Below are 19790 nucleotides of genomic sequence, written 5' to 3'. Positions count from 1 at the left end.
GTCGAACATGAGTTCAACTCAAACTCAAAGCTCATCCCTATTGGTAAGCTGCAATATAATACATCTTTGGTTTTGGTTCATGTAAACAAACATATTGCCACTCCAGTTCTCAAAGGACTGTCACCAAATCAAGTAACTGTGTGGAGTCCATACTTCTTCTAGTGGAATACTTCAGCATGCAGCCCTCAGATGGGGGAATTCAAAATAAAACTTTAAAAAAACACAGCAGGACACAAATGCCTAGTGCATTACCCAAGGTATATTAATACAAAGAAACAAAAAAGCCAAATGAGTGTGTCCTCAAAACGTGTCAGTTTACCAACACTGCTATGTACTAGTCAGGTCACTCGATGCCACACTGGTTGATGATTGAATATATCATGCTTGTTACTCCCGTCTTCTGTGAGTATCCATTTGGCTTTTTGGTTTTATTGTTTACACTGTATGCAACATGATCTCTGAATGGGGAAGATTCTGACAAATTACATGATCCTCTCCCCCATTCAGAAATTGTGTTATGTTCAGTGTCATTAATAGATGAAAGGGCAAGAAGAAGCAGATCTCTGTCAGGAGTTTTTCATGACAGTTCTGACTGAAGAGCCAAATCTGTTAACCCTTTCAGCGCTGGAAGTTTAGCACCAGAAAGAGGTCCAGCTGCCCCGGCAAAGAAGACTTATTGAGATCTAGTAGCCCGCAAAAAGTGGTACATCCTTCATTATAGCTAAGCTAGGTCACTAAAGCTATAGAGATTTTTTTAGCTAAATTGTAGCATTAAACCTCCACAAAGAAAGAGAATTTGGAGCTAGAGGCAATGCAGGGGAGGTCAGACTAGGGAATACTAATGGGAAATCTCCAATGACTGTGAAGCATAGGTAACTTGGACAAATCCAGTCAAAGGAACAAGACAGTAATATTAAAGGCTCCAACTTCCTAAAAGGGAAAAGGTCTCTGTAAGCCCTAAACTCTAAAAATGTTATCAGAAAAAGGATCCGGCAAAGGCTAATAAATACAAAGTCCTTAGCTCGGACCGTTTACAAGAATCACAGAAAGCAGGATCCATCAGATGTACTAGAGTTTCCTGTTATTACCATAATAAAAGCTGAACTAAATAGTGGGATAAAAGTCATAGTTGGGGGCACAGTATGGTCAGTTCCTTATTCAGGAAGAAAATAACAAGAACTGATGGTAAACAATCCTATAGATCATAACATCTGTCAGAAGAAGACACATACATTTTCTGAATAAGTTCCAATGCTTGAGAGTCTTCCTTTGTGCTAGAAGAGTCAATTTAAAGGATGTGATTCATTGATACATGGTTACACAAATTAAAATAAGTACCATGAGAAGAAAGAGAGTAGTTCCAGTTGAGACTTGAAAAGGGAGTCTAACTGTCTGTGAGTAAAATCCCTTAAGGTAAAGGTCTTTTCAACCAGTGTGTTAAGATGTCCATTCAAGTGAAAAACTGTAAGGTCCACACAAGGTGTGGACCATTTGTCAAAGAATTCCCTATAAACGGGAAAATGCTTCTAAACATTATCAAGAAGAAACCATGATTTATTTGAAATTTCCCTAACAGAAATGCTCTGTACACATGGTCGGACATTGATCGGACATTCCGACAACAAAATCCATGGATTTTTTCCAATGGATGTTGGCTCAAACTTGCATACACACGGTCACACAAAGTTGTCAGAAAATCCGATCGTGCTGAACGTAGTGATGTAAAACACGTACGTTGGGACTATAAACGGGGCAGTAGCCAATAGCTTTCGTCTCTTAATTTATACTGAGCATGCGTGGCACTTTGTGCGTTGGATTTGTGTACACACGATCGGAATTTCCGACAACGGATTTTGTTGTCAGAAAATTTTATAGCAAGCTCTCAAACTTTGTGTGTCGGAAATTCCGATGGAAAATGTGTGATGGAGCCCACACACGGTCGGAATTTCCGACAACAAGGTCCTATCACACATTTTCCGTCGGAAAATACGACCATGTGTACAGGGCAAAAAACGTTTCAAGTACAGAGGGTATAGGGAATGTCTTTTCTGTAACACAATCTTTAAAAGACTCTATACCTGGTACAGCAAGTTGATCCTCAGGTTGATGCATAGCAGAGCGCACAGAGTCAATCAGATTGAAAACTGTGGCTTTGCATATCTGTGTCATCCGGATCCTAGTCAAATACAGACTCTGTGAGAATAGGCTGCAAAGGTCCTAATTTTGATTCAGAGTTAACAATAGGGGCCTCGGGCACTGATACAGTAGACAAAGGACTAAGAAATGACATAATGAAGATATGGCTGAAAAGTGGTCTGTGGCTAACACAGTATCCAAAGGTCTGGAAAGTGCCATAATGCGGTATCTAGTCCCCAAAAGACACATAATACGTTATCTTTGCCCAATTCGGGGGGTCATTCACGTAGAAAGGTTTCAGAGCTGGGTAACAGCATAGGCTGTGCCACTTCACTGGACCTGAGGAATACTCTGGGGTTAAGTAGCACTGTACACATTTTTGAAAAGATGATGTGATGCAGAGCTTGGTACCTGAGGGCCACACAGCAGGATGTCATATCAAGAGGCTTGCTCAGAGATTGAGTCTTCAAAGACTTTGTCACACCACAAGCTGCACCACGGCACTGGACCTGGAAAGCACTTTGTGACTAACACAGAACATGATGGTCTGGGAAGTCCCTCAAGCAGAGCCCAGTGCCAGAAATGTCATATTTCAAGCTAGCCCTGCAATGTTCAGTCCTGAGGGGTCTGGATACAGCCTCCAAAACTATTGCTGAGGATACATCAATCTGGAAGGTTGCTTTATCGACACCTGCTCAAGTAACAAATTACACTTGACTAGACAAGAATGAAGAGATGTTGATATAAAAGAAGTACAGAAATTTTCAAACAAGACGGTGGTAAGAAGCATTTTCTTTAGAAGAGATTGCATGTCTCTTCTTCAATAAAAAGTCTTTTTGCTTACATTTTTTTTTTTATGCGAAGTGTCTCTTTAAAGAATACAATGTAATGTTCCTTTAGTGGCATGAATGGAATGACACTCTGTAACGTGGGCCTCTTAGCACAAAGCTAAAATGAACTTTGGGGAGCGTACTAATGAATATCATCAAAGTAATCACATGAACTAGGTTGCTGTAATGTTATGAATAAATAGAAAAAAATATATAATTACCAATGAAATAAGCCAGGAGAATAGCAAGAAGCACAGCTGCAGCAATGGCCGATAAAGCTGCACATTTCCAGCTGCAATACTTAGACGGCTTCTTCAGTTTGAAGGCATTTCTGGAGAAAGTATTTCTGGGTAACAGCCTTGGAGGAGGTGTGTATACTGTTCCTGATGTCAGTGGATATCCAGGAGAAGAGCTGCTGAATAAAGGAGTTGTTCCAGACGATGTCTTGAACAAGAAGTGCCTGAAAAAAAAAGGAGATAAATGTAAAATACCTGATTGACGTTCAAATCATGCTCTCATGAGGCTGAAACAAGAAGTGGCAGCAGGTATGGCATAGTAATATGGGCCATAGTTTGTAAATTTAACCAACTTACTGCTTCTGTAGTACAAATTCCCATAATGCAATACGCAAATCTAGTCAAATATTAATGCTAGTGTAAATGCATACAGATATAGACATGTTTAGCTGCAAGCAGAATTGACAGATACTGAATATTACATTTTTTGGCACATTTAATTCATGAACAGAGGACATCTGTTAGTAAAAAAAATACATTTCATTAACCCACCCCCAGTATGTCCAAGCAAACTTATGTCTGCACAATATTTAACCATTGGTTCAATTTTCCACTGACCTGACTGAAGCAGATACATACTTGGATCAAATGTAGTTATTTATATTATTGTAAAATAAGGATGCCCAACTTTGACTTGCTCAGGATTTTTTAAATCCCATTTGAAATGTGCAGAACCCCAACTTAGCAACAAACCCTATTAAGTCTATGGGGGGATATTGATACTATATTATGGCTATTTTCAGTGCTTATAGACAAACTATTGCAAACAACGTCCTTCATGGTAGAGCCCTGCTCTCCATGCCATTTAAAAAAGCTAAATAAATAAAAAAATACATAAATAAGATGGTACAGTGAAGGAAGGGTGCTATTAATGTGACTTAAAGGAGGACATGGAAAAGACACCAATCTTTTAAATTGCAGGCTTGGGTGATGCCTTTACACTGTATGGTATTAGAAAACAGCGCTGTAAGGATGACCTTTTAACAAAATTAATCAGACCTGGATCGCAGAGGACTACCAAGCACCCACTGCAGATGTTATTGGTAAAACCAATGTATTTTTTTATAAACATGTAAATAGGAAAATATTTTTCAGGCATATAGGGATAAGGCAGGGGGTTGGTGCACACCTGCAATGATAGTCTGCAGTTTTCAATGTTTTTTTGCATTTCATTTTACTAAAGGACAGAGTAAGGCAGAAATGGACTGTCAGCAACAACTATCTAATGCACTCTGATCACCCCAAGCTAAAAGTTAATATTTAAAAAAGTAAATGGACCCCAATGAAAAAGTAAAAAGGCAGCTAATGTGTTAACGATTCAAGAGCCAGCTATCAATCAGTTGTTGCAGACAGATATTGGTCCTTAACAGGATCAAGCATACATATGGTTGATGCTTTTCACAAATTTCTTCACTTAGTTGTACGGGTTATGACTAAGCGAAGAAATTAGTGAAACCCATCAACCGTGCTCCCCTCTGTGCTGTCATGATATTGTAACCTCAATGGTTTTTCATGTTGGATGTTTTTATACCAATAAAGCAATTTTCCTTATCCTTGGAGTGCGGTCAATCGTTTTGTCTCCTGCATCAGTTACCCAGATCACGGACTGGACCTGATCATTAGGGAGGGATTACCATCACCTGGAGCTATGTTATCCATTGTTTGTTGTTTACAAGAAAACAATTAGTAGATCAGAATGCGGTCACCCCATTTAAAGAAGTACCTGACAAAGCACCTTCATGGCAGGATAACCAGCTCTTATTTTAATAGGAGCCACTGATTTAAAAAGATTGACATTGGTTTTTCAAATGACTTTCACAGGTTAAAGTTTCTGAGAGTTCTAAGTGATTTGGTTTACATCTCAAAGCACAGCATTTCTACATATACATTTAGCTGCAGTACATAGATATGAATAGTTACACAGTAATAAGTACATTTCTACTTGTATTTTCATGTAGTGAAACACATGCAGGCAAATAAATGGTTCTAAAAGCTGAAGGTTTTTTACCCTCATGTATGTTATGCACGAAGGTAAAAAACATTCAGTGTGCAGCTTTCCCTTCAGCCCTCCTCACCTAAGCCCAATCCTGATCCAGCAATGTGCAAGAGAGCAGAAGCTCTCTCAGGTCTCTGCTTCCTCATTATACACAGCAGCAAGAGCATTGGCTGCTGTCAATCACAGTCAGTGAGGAAAGTGCTGGGGTGAGCTGAGCTGTGCTATATATGTCTCATGGATACACAGAGGCAGCTTGGTTGCTATGGGGGCATTCATCGGGGGGAGGGGCCAGAAGCACCATCGGGAAACTTGAGAAGAGGAGAATCGGGGCTACTCTGTGCAAAACCATTGCACAGAGCAGGTAAGTATGACATGTTTGTTAATTTAAAAAAAGGTGACCCTTTACAGAGGCTTTAAATTCCCTTTCATTTTCAATAAATAATAGTCACAACAATTTAATATCTCCCCTTAAAACAAAAACTCCCTTTTTTCATGTGCACAGAGGTTTGCCTCAATTTCAATACATTTGGTTACGTCTTTATTTCTGTAAGTGTAAAATATATTTTGACAAACACTGCACATGATAATCATATATTATGTAATCGGATGTATTTAAATGGATTTTATTTTGTATTTTTTACTCTTTTTTCTTTGTTTCTATGTATGTAGAATTGCTTCCACTGTTTTAAACCCCTGGTGGAGACTTTGCATAAGTTGAAACACGTTGGGTTGATTTGGTGGGTATGCAATTTATTTTAAAAATGTTCATACAAATGCACTCTTGTTTACTGCATATTCTAGCAGGAACATTTTACATTCTGGGGCACGAATTGTATTGACCAGCTCAATTTCAACATTGTTCAATAAAGATTTCTTATTTTTATATATTTACTCCAATTATGTGATTTGTATTGCTGCAGCAAAGTCCCATGGGGATATTTTTCCAAACACCTTAGTAGATACATGTATTAGAAAGACAATAAGACAAGAGACTCTGTCATTTTGCCTATTCAGAGCACAGAACAGTAACAGAGTCCTTACCTGTCCATCTCCCAACCACATATACTCACATTTCCCATGCTCCCTCCCCACCTCATTGTTGCTGAATTTAAACCCTTTGTTAGCTCTATGTTGAATGATTTTGAACCTTACACTGAGCTGATAACATCATCCACCTTATCAGGTGACAGAGCCTGGGCTGGTGATTAATTGGCTGCTCAGCATACATTGTCTGGGATAGTAAGAGACACTCTGTGACACAATAACATTAATAATGCTTGTAATTATTGTTTACAAGCATTGCTAAACGTGGGTTCACATTGGTGCACTGTGGTATGGCCGCAGAGTGATAGTATGTGCAGTGTCCTCGTATGTTTTAGGTGCACTACCATTGAATTATATTAGACCGTGCATTTTCATGGATGCACATCAAAGTCCAGCATGCTGCACCTTTGATATGCTTTCAGAAAACACATGGTCCAGTAGAGGTCAATGGGAGCCACCTAAAACTGCAGGTACAATGTAATACTATAGTGCTGTGGCCAAACTGCAGCACACCAATGTGAACCCACACTAATATAGGGGAGTTTTCCAGCACAGGAAATTCCTACTTGTTGATGAGGTCATAAAGATTGATTATGGAGGCTTAGAATGTGAACAGATGGGGTGGAGCCTTTGGTGGATTTCTGCTTCTCTAGAAGTCATTTCTATATCTGTCTATATCTCTGGATCTTATTATTTTGATGTGTGATTTTTACCGATAGTAATCCTTCATTATGTTTTCATCAGCGTGCCCGGGGGTGTACCAGGTGTGCCTGGGTACACCCTAATCACTCTGTGCAGTGCTGATTCCCCCTACTTTTGGGTAGGACCCCACTGTCGCCACTTTTACCACAGCGCTGTTTTAATGGATTTGCATGTGAGTGTATACCCATTTTAATAAAATGTTCAGTTTTATAAGGATTTACACTATTTGGCCCCTTTTTTTCTTTTATTGTTCATCACCACTACCATTCGGTTTTAACATCCTTCTGAGGGATCCAGTCTATGTATCGGTTGTTCCACACTTCTTGGCTCGGGCATCTGTTTGGCAGACATAGCAACGTGAGAACCATTTCATCGCTCCTCCAGGTTGTCTTCAGACACTCACCACCTAAGCCTATCTGACCCCTCTTGGCGTATGCCTCGGCGGGTCCATCCAATCTGGTAAGCCTCTTCATTGTTGGTGGTGTTGTGTACATTTTCACTCCAGATGATGTATGAAGTTGAAGTGTCTAGCCTCTGAAGATTTTTTCGTCCCATTCCTCAGGAAGCCTCTTCTCTGTCAGCTTTATTTTGAACTGTCAGTTTAATGTTTACGACATTGGACTTTTCTATATATTTCTATAGCGCTACACTCATTTTTGTATTTTACTGATTCCCCCTACTGCCCGGGCTACCCCATCCCCCCCTCCCGCAGTGCTGCCGGCTTCCCTCCTCTCCCCTCAGCTGCTGTGGGGGATGTTTCAAGATGGAGAGCGGGTGAAAGGGTTAGTAAATAAGGCATTTACCGGCCCCTTCCTTTTCTAAATGAACACAGTAAACACCTATTTTTCATCATAATATTGGTATCAATGCTTAGAATAATGATAGGCTTATCTAATTTAAGAAATATTTTTCAGAGAAAGCTATGGTTTCTATGCAGTGGAAAGCTACAATGTAGCACAAACACCCTCACTCACAATATGACTATGGCCTAGCCCAGAGGAGTGTGAAGCTTAAAGCAGTACATAAGTCTGCTGGGTGGGGGCTCTTGCCATAATGAGCAAGTCTGTATAGAATATCTTTACCTATCACTTTTTCAGGGTTAGACATTACTCCTCTTCACATTGGAATGCCACTGGTGATGTGATTTCAACATATTTGCACAGCATTTACATCATCCCCAACAAACAGCTCTATTCTTTGCATCTTATAGATGAGAAAAGGAGTATATGCTGCATTGTGCATGTGCTGTGTAGTGTACAGACAAACTGAAAAAATGCTTGTGAATAGGTATTATTTTTTTTGGCAGAAGAGACAAGCCCCTAGCAATGTTTTTATTGTATAAGTTTAGTTTCACTTAAAGCTTTGCTGCTCTCAGAGATCATTTTGTTTGCGCCAGCGTGTTACAGGAAATGTAACAGTTGATTTACACATGATTTATTTAATATGGTCAGGGTTTTAAAAAATGCAATAAAAATAATTATTTTTTCAGTAACATAAAAATGTAGCATAATAATATTTTGCTTTCTGCTTTTGAGTCAGTTGGTAGAGCTTTAGACATCATTTTAGCCCCTAAAGGCTTTCAGTTGCTTCTTTGATAAAACAAAGTTTCTACAGCTCATTGACTGATTAACAGGGACTTATCTCTCAGACAACTCAGTCTAAAATTTCTATCAGACAAATTGTACCTCAAAGCATACAACTTCACTGTGACCCCACACCCATGCTCCAGTTCGTGATGTCACAAGGGGGTGGGGTCACTCATTAACATCATTGGGTGACTCCGAACTTAGCTCACCCCCCCTTTCCTGGCCTTCCGAGCTGCATGCTCGGATAAGGGTCTAGTATGGATCTTGGGGGGGGGGGGGCCCTACACTGTTTTCTTTTAACTTTGGTGTGGTTCCCAATAAAATCCATACCAGACCCGGAGGGCCTGGTATGGATTGGGGAGGCACACTGTTTTTTTTCTGAATTTTCTATTGCCATCATTCTTTTGTTAATACTTCAGATCTCTGCGGGGAAGCCCACTGACAGCTGATGAGTCATCAGTTGTTAACCAATTAAGGACCGAGCCTCGTTTTGAGATTTGGTGTTTACAAGTTAAAATAATTTTTTTGCTAGAAAATTACTTAGAGCCCCAAACATATATTGTTTTTTTCTAACACCCAAGAAAATAAAATGGCGGTCATTGCAATACTTTCTGTCACACCGTATTTGCGCAGTGGTCTTACAAGCGCACTTTTTTTGGAAAAAATACACTTTTTTAAATTAAAAGACAACAGTAGTTTTTATATTGTGAAAGATGATGTTACATCGAGTAAATTGATACCCAACATGTCACAATGTTTTTAAAGATTCTACAGGTTGCATGTTTTGAGTTACAGAGGAGGTCTAAGGCTAGAATTATTGCTCTTGTTCTAACGATTGCAGCGATAGCTCACATGTGCGGGCGGCACAGGCGGCACAGTGGTATAGTGGATAGCACTTTCACCTAGCAGTAAGAAGGGTCGCTGGTTCGAACCTCACCCACGACACTACCTGCCTGGAGTTTGCATGTTCTCCCTGTGCCTGTGTGGGTTTCCTCCGGGTACTCCAGTTTCCTCCCACACTCCAAAGACATGCTGGTAGGTTCATTGGATCCTGTCTAAATTGTACTTTAAAAATGCCTCCGTGCAGTTTACCAGCAAGTCCAAACCAACATGAAAAAATAAAGTGCTTCCAATAGTATAGTGCTAAATGTTAAGTGGAATAAACCTCACCACCCCAGATTCAAACATTAAACTCACATTTTTAAAGGTATAAAAACAGCATATAAAATTCCAACAAGTCTCACATATATCACCACCAGGCTCTACATCTATGCATTGATATATGAGACTGGCGGTGATATATGAGACTTGTTGAAATTTATATGCTCTTTTTATACCTTAATATCTTTGCTCTGGGCAAATTTTAACTTTCATTGCAAAGTAACTAAATTGGCCTACTTGCTTTTAGTGAATCAACCCCATCAAGCTTATTTTCACATGCTATATGTGTTCATCCAAAAGAGGCAAAAGAAAATATTAGTGAGACACATGTCATTTTACTGAAATAAAAAAAAAATCCTTCTTTGCATGCTTTGAATTATCTCTCCATGGTGCACCAGGTACATATTGGTTTATTGTAAATGTTCATGCTGAACTTGGAAATTAGATTGTTGGGTACCTAGTGTATATTCATATTTTTTTTATTATTCATTGTATTGTGAGGATTATGAATGTAGGAATTTTTAATAATTTGTTATAAATAAATAGTATTAAAATACAGAAACATTGTTGATGTCAGAAATGCATTCAGCTTCAAAATCCTGTTGTAAGATGAAAACACATGGGATTTTTGTGGACTGACTAGTGTCAGCCCTGCCCAGTTTTCTTTTGCTAAACTACTCAAACCATCCCCCATACATACTGCAGATACTAGTCATTCTATAGTTTTATGGTGAGAACTAGAAGGGCTAATTATACTCCTTGAGATAGCACAGGATGTTTACAAGATTCAGTTCTGAGTTTCTAACAAGTATTTTTTTCACTTATTCAACAGATAAAACAAAATGCTTGCGGCATATTTAACAAACCAAAACAGAGAAAATAAGAGGCATTCATTGTTAGGGTTTGCATATACTTTAACAAGCCACTTATATATTGGGGTGACAGTGTTGAAATGCTGTCACTGAAATTCTCCTCAGTGCTGTAACCTCTACTAAACAACAAGTCAATGAAAATGTCACAGCTGTTTCAACTGTGTCAAACACTTCCCATGGACAGCCTCCAGTGCAAAGACTCAATGCAAGGAGCAATGGAAGTTGTTATTTAGGCTTTTGGTTGCCACTTACAGCACAGTAATGTACAACCTCTACAGCAACCTATTATGCTAAATTGGAAGTGCCTTAAAAAATGGAGCTATGTTTCAGTGTGACTTCTGAGGATTTAGGATCCTTTTGCAGAATCCTAAGAAATATAAGTGCTGCCTGTGTCCCCACTAATGTCTGGAAAATACAAAATTTTGTATTGTCACCGGAACGGGGATAGAAGGAAAACCTTACAATGGGAACATATGTTCTAGTGACAATTCTCTAAAGCTTACCATACACATTACAATCTTACTATACAATCTCTTTTGGATCTAACAAAATGTTTTAAATTGAGTATTAGCTAAACTATCCAAAACATTTGTATCCAGTTAGCCAGGTCTGCATACTAAATAGTTGTTGGTAGATCTATTGAGATTGTGCAGTCAGATTGTAGAATGTGTGGTGAGCTTAAGTAAAGGTTTTCATCCCTTTGCAGACATTTCCTTTCACTTGCTGTTGTTTCTACAGGACAGGAAGTGAAGGCAAATTGGGACACAGGTTCAAAAAGAAACAGGGGTATTAACCATTCAACACTTCTTATGTCTGGCAGAAAAGAGTTTTAACCTCTATATACAGAAAGCTGTAAACATGTAGACAATACTCCCTCAAGAGTTAGTTCTGGCTAGCTCAATAGATTGTTTTAAAAAAGAGCTGAGTGAATTAATAAAAGCACAGACTATAACTAGATATTAACATTTCTTTTGGGGGACCATATACTATTTTTCCCCTTCTTCTTGCTCAACTATTCTTTATTTATTTATCTGGTTGAACTAGATTAACTTATGTCTTTTTCAACAGAACTGTGTCCACAATTTTAAAAGTTTTGGCTGTAGATACACATTTACATCCTTCTTTTGCTTATTGAGATTTCAAGAAATTTCAGGAGATTTCACTCGAGGGTAGAGTTTTTAATAGTGAATGCAATGAAATATTCCAGCATAATTTGTGTTGAATCCAACAGAAGCCCATGTTACAGGACAACAACACATGAGCACAATTGAGAGACAGGGACAAAGCATTGTCACCTCATAACACAAAGTGTATGAACAAGGACCTTAATAGCAGAACCACCAGGTATCGTTTTAATGAAATCCGCAGATTTAAAAACATGGGATATTACTTTTTTAAATACAATAACAGACTTTAAAAATTGTATTTACATACACTTTAAGTTAAATTCTTGTGGTTTCTTCCTAGCTCCTTAAAATAAACAGAAGCTAATTCCAAAATGTGTGTTACCGAAATGAACCACATTTTTATCCCCACCAGAATTGCTACATTTTCACTCTGCTGGCTTAGACATGTCTCCCTCTGGAACAAACATACAATCACATAGGCCAAAGTTTACTTCAGTGCAGGATTAACAAGGTAACATTTTATTGCTCTGCTCTTCTGAGCCATAATGCAGCTAAAGACTTGTACAAAACAACGAATTAGTTGGACTTTGCAACATTTCAACCTCTTAATTATAATGTATTAATTGGAAACACATTCAACCCTTTAGCCTATTAAATAGCTGGACAGCTGATAACAAGTTTAGTGTAGAATTCTCCTGGAATACAGAGGCCAAAACATGCACAGGATTAGAGATTATAGGTACACATTTGTTTCTTACAATGTCAAGTTATCCAGGTAGCCTTGAAATAAATGATTGCAGAGGAATTGCAACATTTATTTTAACAGTTAGTTTAGAATCTGTGCTCCTTGCTTAAATGGTGTTTGATACGGATGATGTAGAATTGAGTGAAAATGTCATAATATTTGCCAGTAATTTTTTCTTATGCCCCCTTTCACACCTGAAGCTCCAAAATGCTCCAGAGGCTACATTCCATGTTATTCAATTGTCCCTGTTCCCATCACCTGAAATTCAAAAAGGTACAGGAGCTATTTTTGCAGATAGGATGTTGCATGAGAAATGAGGTGAGAATATATTGCCCACTGCTGCAGGTGTACCGTGCATACACCTAGATATACCCGCACATAGTACCTCTCTGGGAGTCCAACCCTGGGACTTCCTTCAAGGACGTGATTGACTTCCGTCGGTGTGCTGGCATTGTGGCTAATTTATGAGACTGCCCTCCTGATTGGTGCTCCAACCATTTAGGAAGCAGCTATCCTGATTGGCATTGACTTAAATGGAAGGGTAATGCATAGCTCATCCTTGAGGAACCTGTCACTACATCTAAGTCAAGTCCCCTGCTGCAGTACCCTTATCTGTGTCCTTCGTCTCTGCCTTCAAACCTCTCAGCTGCTAGTTTTTGGTGTAATGGCCCTCCTGTGCCTCAGTGTCCATGTGCCCAATGTCCCCTAGTGATTCCAATACACCCCTACGATGCTAGTGCCTCTAAGATCATCCTTTTTCATTTAGTACTGCAGTGCGCCCCGTGTTTCCAAGTGTGTCCTAATGCACCCTGTATCATCCAATGACTCCAAGTACACCCTTAAGCACCACCATGACTCCAATTGCACCTCTGGCCATCTTCTGCCACCTATTTACTACAGTGTACTCTGTTTCTTCACGTGTACCCCAGTGCACACTGTGTAACCTAGTGACTCTGGGTGCACCCCTATGCACACCCTGTTACTTCTAGTGCACTTCAGAGCATCCTGTGATATCTAGTGGCTTCAGTGCCCCTGTGTCTCCTAGCCCCCCTTAGTCCTATTGGCCCATTATTTTGATGAGGTAACTCTTTGGCCAATAGGAATGTGCAGGAGACAGAAAAAGATGAACAGCTTTGGCAATCGGCACTCAGGAAGTGCCACAGTTTTGCTTGTAACAAGGGCCCAATATTAAATCATAATGGGAAAGTTGGAAAGGCTGCTGCATGCATGTGTATGGTATGTGCATGAACGTCTAAGTGTTCTCTTTTTATACCTGTAGAAGGTTTTATTTTAATTGCAGACTCTCTTTAAGCAGTGAAGCATTTTAATTCATGAAATATATAGATATCTATATATATATACATATAGATATCTATATATATATAGATATCTATCTATCTATATAGATAGATATCTATATATATATATATAGATATATATATATATATATATAGATATCTATATATATATGAGCTTGTTCAAAAATATCTTTCTGTAATAGAGTGTCTCTTTCCTTCTTTCCTGTCCTTTCATTATTTAGCTAACAACATGAACATTCTGTGCAGCATGAAAAGGTGATGCTGCTAATACAGGCAGGTTACAGAAGTTTTTAGAAAGCCAAACAATCAATACTAACTAATCTAAATACATATATTTCTTTTACAGTGTGTTTATATACTAATATTGTGTTTAATATTTAACTTACACAGGCATTATAGCTTAATTCTCTCTCATTAAAATGAATATATTATTTTAATGAGTTAACCTACTGTTAGTTTCTAGCATAATTGTCATGACAATTCTGATGACAATAGAACACAGTACTAGGCCCAACCAGCATCCGTCCTTCTGGTAATAATGCTGTTCCATTCAAGCCCTTGGGAAAACAGTAAGAACTGTCTGGTTGAGCCACACAGCCCTAATGAACTGTTTTTCTTCTTCCCTAAGGCCAAATCAGAAAAAATCTAATACATCCTAGAACAAATGAGATGCAGAAATGTGCAGTTCTGTGCAAATAATTGTGCTGTCCAGGGCAGAAAAATCATAGACATAATGTGTGTTTTAATAAGCGCTCTATACATTTTATAGTTACATTTGTAAAACAGAAAGTTGACATACCACTTAACTTGTTTCATCAAGCTTGTGTTAAGCCTGACAGTACAGTTCAGGGTATATAAACATGCTATCCAAAGTGTATTCCCATTATATAACGAGTATCAACATCATCATGAGCTTCATGTCAGCTATTAGGGTAGCTTTAAATAACAGTATATGTAAATGAGCAGTTAAGCCATGTGTAACAATGAAAAAAGAGAAGTAAATATAGGGTGGAAAGAAAGAGTGAAAGAAAGAAATACAGAGAAATGGTAAAAAAAAATAGCAAAGGTCCTAAAAAGATTTGCATTGCTTGAATATGATGGACTGAAGAGACCCTAACCATGATATTAAAGAGGACCTTCACTCTCCACACCTACTTTACCTGGTATGAATCTTCCCTATTTTCATCAAAAAATGAATAAATATATAAATACCTTGTTTCTGCATGCAACCCCCTCCCCTACACTTCCAGATTTCTCTAGGTGAGAATCACATAGCCCACAAGCTCCCCGGACTCTTGAGATATTTATGTCACACATCCTAGGAAACTGCGGGTCAACAATCGAAAATGTGCTGTACCCAGGGTTTACTGCCTCATTCTGGTTCTTGCAGCCAGCCCCCTAATGATGCACAGTTGGCTCCCAATGATGTTGGAGAATAATATAGCGGCATTGGACCCAGTGAAAGCAGCAGATCAGTGGATCACTACAGAGGACCACTAGATTTGCTGGTTATGCAAGTATGTTTATTGAGCATAACCAAGCAAACAAGGTACCAGGACACATGCCCTCAACATGTTAATGGGGACAAGGGCCTCTTTCCCACAAACCTGGGCTGTGGTTATGTTGTTCTGCCGGTGGGGGGTTGTTGGAATCTGGATGCCCTCTTTAACAAGGAGGCCCCCAGATCCCGCCCCCCCATGTTGATGAGTATGGGGTACATTTTCAGCTCACAAACAATACTGAACTGGGCACAATAGCTTCTAAAACAGGGCAAGCAACTATTATAGGGGCTCAGGACAGTAAAGGCTTGTTTACATTTGTGGTTTGGAGGGGTCAGTAAAGCCCTTAAGTTGAGCCATGTTTTTACCAGACTCCCCACCAAGACCCACCCTTTAACTGCAGTGGGCAGGGGTGTACACAAGTTGCGGCCACAGCAGGAATTATAGGCCTTGTCATGCTTGGCAGGTGTAGCTCCCACCAATCTTAACCCATTCAAGTGAATTAAGTTGCTCTGAAAGCACCCTGCAACCTTGTGTATTACAGTGACCAAGGAGTTAAAGCAGGCGGTGAGAAGGCACTGTATCACCTCCTCACCACCTGATTTAACCCCTAGGAACCCACACAAACACGTAGTTGCAGGGTGCTTGCAGAGTGGCCTATTTACTTGAATGAATCACAATTGGTGGGATGTAGTGCCCATTGAAAGTGACAGTGGTTATAATTCGTGTTCCTGCATCTGTACACCCATGGCTGCTGCCTCTGCAGCTAAAGAAGGTAGGGATAGGGTTGTTAAAACTGCATCTCAACTGCAGGGTTTGACCATCCCCCAACCTTATGTGTGAACTAGCCCTAAGGGTTTCACCGCTGAGGGCTCATTCAAAGCTGCAACAGACACTGCTGCTCCTCTGAAAAGGGATTCAAGAGTGTTAAACAGTTGGTGAGGAGGCAATAAGTCTCTGCCTGATTTAAACCTACAATTGCTGTGCAATGCACATGATTGTGGCATAGTAGTTCGCCTATTAAAGGTTTAAATCAGGCTTGAGGAGGTGACAGTGGGTGACATGGGTGACACTGTGCCTGGTGATTTTTCACTTCTCCCATATTATTCAAGTAGATCTCCACCTCTTTTAGGTTGCCTACCCATGCTCTATCCTAAGATGGACAGTCTCTCCAGGCCTTTGCAAACTTTGTGTACAAGTATTCGAAATGTGGACATTTTCTCTGAAATCTTTTGAATTACCCTCTCAATATGTGGATGAAGATCTGAAATGACTCTTTGGTCCCTTGGATTATCTTGGCACACAGTGGAAGCAGCATGTGTTAGTGGGGGGGGAGGAGGGGGCAGGTCAAATTTTGCAGCAAGGCCCACAAGCTTCAAGCTACATCTCTGCTCCTGGTTACCTTTTTCACCAATTAAATGAACAATTAAAAACAAGCACACATACACCATTGAAAAAGTATTAAAAAAAACATGACAACCTATTCATTGAGGGTGAGCAGGCCAAATCTGGCAAACCCTGAATAGCTAGAATTCAGGTGAAGCTCTGGTCAACCTGAATTTCATCCCTACCTGTCATTTTAGAGGCTGCTGCTGCTCACTTCCTTCTGACAAAGCTTTTTTACTAGTTGTCAACTAGTTGTAGACCTCAATCACCCTGAGTCACACAATTGATGATGGCAAAGAATTAACATGGAAGCTAGGTAACTGGCATCCATGGAAATGTGGGTCAACAATGGCAACCTTTAGATAAAGTGGATAAGGATTGCACCCCTGCTGAATTTTTACTGTTATCTGAAGCTCTGTTAAGATTTCTCCTCATTTACTATTGCAGCAATGATGGTTTGATTAGAAAGGAAATGAACCACTTCCGGACCGCCTACTGCATATATACTGCGGCAGGGTGGCCCGGCTGCTCGAGATAACGTACCTGTACATGATTTCGTGCATGAGGTCTGGGGCACCAGCAGCCCAATACCGCTGTCCAATCAATGTATCAGGTGGCTGTGATGGCTGCTGGCCACCCGTGATTGTTCACAGGTAGACCTCTGTTCTGTGAGGGAAGAAAATGGAGATCTTGTGTTTCTGCTAATCAGAAACACAGATCTCTGTTTTCCTCCGGTTACAGATTTTTCCCCCACAGTTAGAAAGCATTCCCTAGAGCACACTTAACCCTTTGATCGCCCCTGATGTTAACCCCTTCCCTGCCAGTGTCATTTATACAGTGACAGTGAATTTTTATAGCACTGATCACTGTATTGGTGTCAGTGGTCCCCAAAAAGTGTCACTCAGTGTCCGATTTGTCTGCTGCAGTGTCACAGTCCAGCTGATTGCCGCCATTACTAGTAAAAACAATTAAAAAAATAAAAAGTCCATAAATCTATCCCATAATTTGTAGGCTCTATACCTTTTGTGCAAACCAATCAATATACATTTATTGGGATTTCGTTTACCAAAAATATGTATCAGAACACATATTGACCTAAATTGATGAAGAAATTAGATTTTTATCATTTTTTTATTAGATATGTTTTATAGCAGAATGTAACAAATACTGTTTTTTGTTCAAAATTGTCAGTCTTTATTTGTTTATAGTGCAAAAAATAAAAACTGCAGAGGTGATCAAATACCACCAAAATAAAGCTCTATTTCTGGGAAAAAAGGACATTTTATTTGGGCACAATGTTGTATGACCGCGCAATTGTCAATTAAAGCAGTGCAGTGCCATATTGAAAAAATTGGCCTGGTCAGAAAGGGGGTAAAACTTTCCAGGGCTGAAGTGTATAAAAAACATTTGTCTTTGTACACAGACAGCAATAAAAAACTCACAGGGTTTTATCCTTTCTTTTTATGCTACTGGAAAAAAAGGATGTTTTATTTTTCCCTGCGAAGCTAATGCATATTTTTCCTTACTTCCTGTTTGTTAGGAGGATTCTACTGACAGGCCATTCATTTCAATAACAATCTTCCTATAAGGTTATATGTGCACTATATGCAATATGTGCATTTTATGCATGCAATTTAACTGTAAAATCCTCCATTTTACAAAAAAAAGTCCCAGCAGACTTAAAACTGTCTCTCTATAGCATTCCCCTTCACTCCTCTCCCAGAAGCTACATAAAAGGTTACCTAGGAAGGTGAGGGGAGGGGTGGAGGAGCTTGGCCAGCACAGACAGTAATTAAACACTTGTAGAAGAGGAGAGGGCTGTGATGTTGCAAGAGTTAGGGGGAACTGTAGCTGTGCTGGGGAATCAACAATTCCTGAGGCAGAATAAAAATAATTTTTTGAAAGGAAAAATGCTGCAAGTAGACATCTTTAAGACCTGATTTTTCTGTGCATTTATCTGCAATCTTTTTAGTTGGTGACAGGCTCTCTTTAAAATGTTTTCTTCAGCACAGCAAGCGAGGGTACATCTCCCTAACAGAGTCCCAGATAGCATTAAAAACCCTGACAAGGGTCTAATCCTTCCCCCATCTACCCAAAACTGAACTTTGCATTGTCCAGGCACAGAACATGGTTGACAGAAAACATATCTATAAGTTTACACTTCTAATTACCTGGCAATAATAGTATGAAGAATTTTTGGTATTGGTTGAATCAAAACCACAGCAGTGTGGTCTTCTTTTACGTGACAGGTTTACTTTAAGGTTTTCTGTTGTTTTCATTGTTCAGATTTTCACCTCTAATTAAGTACCTCAAAAATACTGAATTATTAAAAAAATAAAGTTAAGACAGACCTCCTAATGTGATTCTGCTTTATTTTTTTTCCATATTTGTCAATAGCTTACTGCTTCAACATTTGATGATGATGCAGTTATTCTCTAGCACAAACGGCTCTGTGGTACCTTACATCTTTAGTTCCCTGCTGCTTTCTGTAAGAAAAGGCCACTGACTTCACAATGTTAAAGCTCTGCAGGTAATATCACAAAAGCCTTACTGAGCTAACCTCACATTAAGGTAACTGACCCCATATTTTTCAAATTATAAAGAACGCATCAAAGAGCTGTAAAATGTTATTATTTCAGGTTGAATAGCATTATCTTAAACTTTTATTCTGTACTTACATATTGTCTTTTTTATTGTTGTGACAAATCGTAGAACATGGCATTAGAAATTTTTTTTCCCAGTCTTTATCTATATTTTTATTTAAAGCCCAACTCCAGGCAGCTTTAAACAAAAGTATTGGAAGTTTAAAAAGCCAAAAAAACTACCAGGCTTGCCTCCATCTCTATTTACTGTATAAATCATTCCTAACCAAGGCCTTGCTGTCTTTATCAGTGGTGCTTGATTTCTTGAACCTTTTATGTTTGGATGTATTTGCAGACCATTATCTGATTGCTCGGCTGTGCCTGAGTCTCCTTGTTCTTAGTTCTGTGGCTATAGACTAAAGTCGGCTACACATGGGCCGAATGTCGGGAAACATTTGCCAGTTCAAAAGACCCCGGCCGACATTCAGCTCATGTGTACATCGGACGTG

General features: G+C 39.3%; 1 protein-coding gene across 6 annotated transcripts in view; it reads right to left on the bottom strand.

Annotated features, from left to right (window-relative positions):
- The window catches only part of TENM2 (teneurin transmembrane protein 2), a 2056834-nt gene that overhangs the window by 917878 nt on the left and 1119166 nt on the right, over positions 1–19790 (bottom strand). For all 6 annotated transcript variants that reach the window (XM_073620699.1, XM_073620701.1, XM_073620700.1 and 3 more), the window contains one exon: positions 3188–3426. In XM_073620699.1, coding sequence (XP_073476800.1) covers positions 3188–3426 — 239 coding nt within the window. The remainder of the gene's footprint in view (positions 1–3187; positions 3427–19790) is intronic.

This window comes from Aquarana catesbeiana, linkage group LG03 (genome assembly GCF_042186555.1).
Source record: "Aquarana catesbeiana isolate 2022-GZ linkage group LG03, ASM4218655v1, whole genome shotgun sequence".
Lineage (NCBI taxonomy): Eukaryota > Metazoa > Chordata > Amphibia > Anura > Ranidae > Aquarana > Aquarana catesbeiana.
Note: the sequence above shows the minus strand (reverse complement) of the source record. Positions and strands in the feature narration are given on the sequence as shown.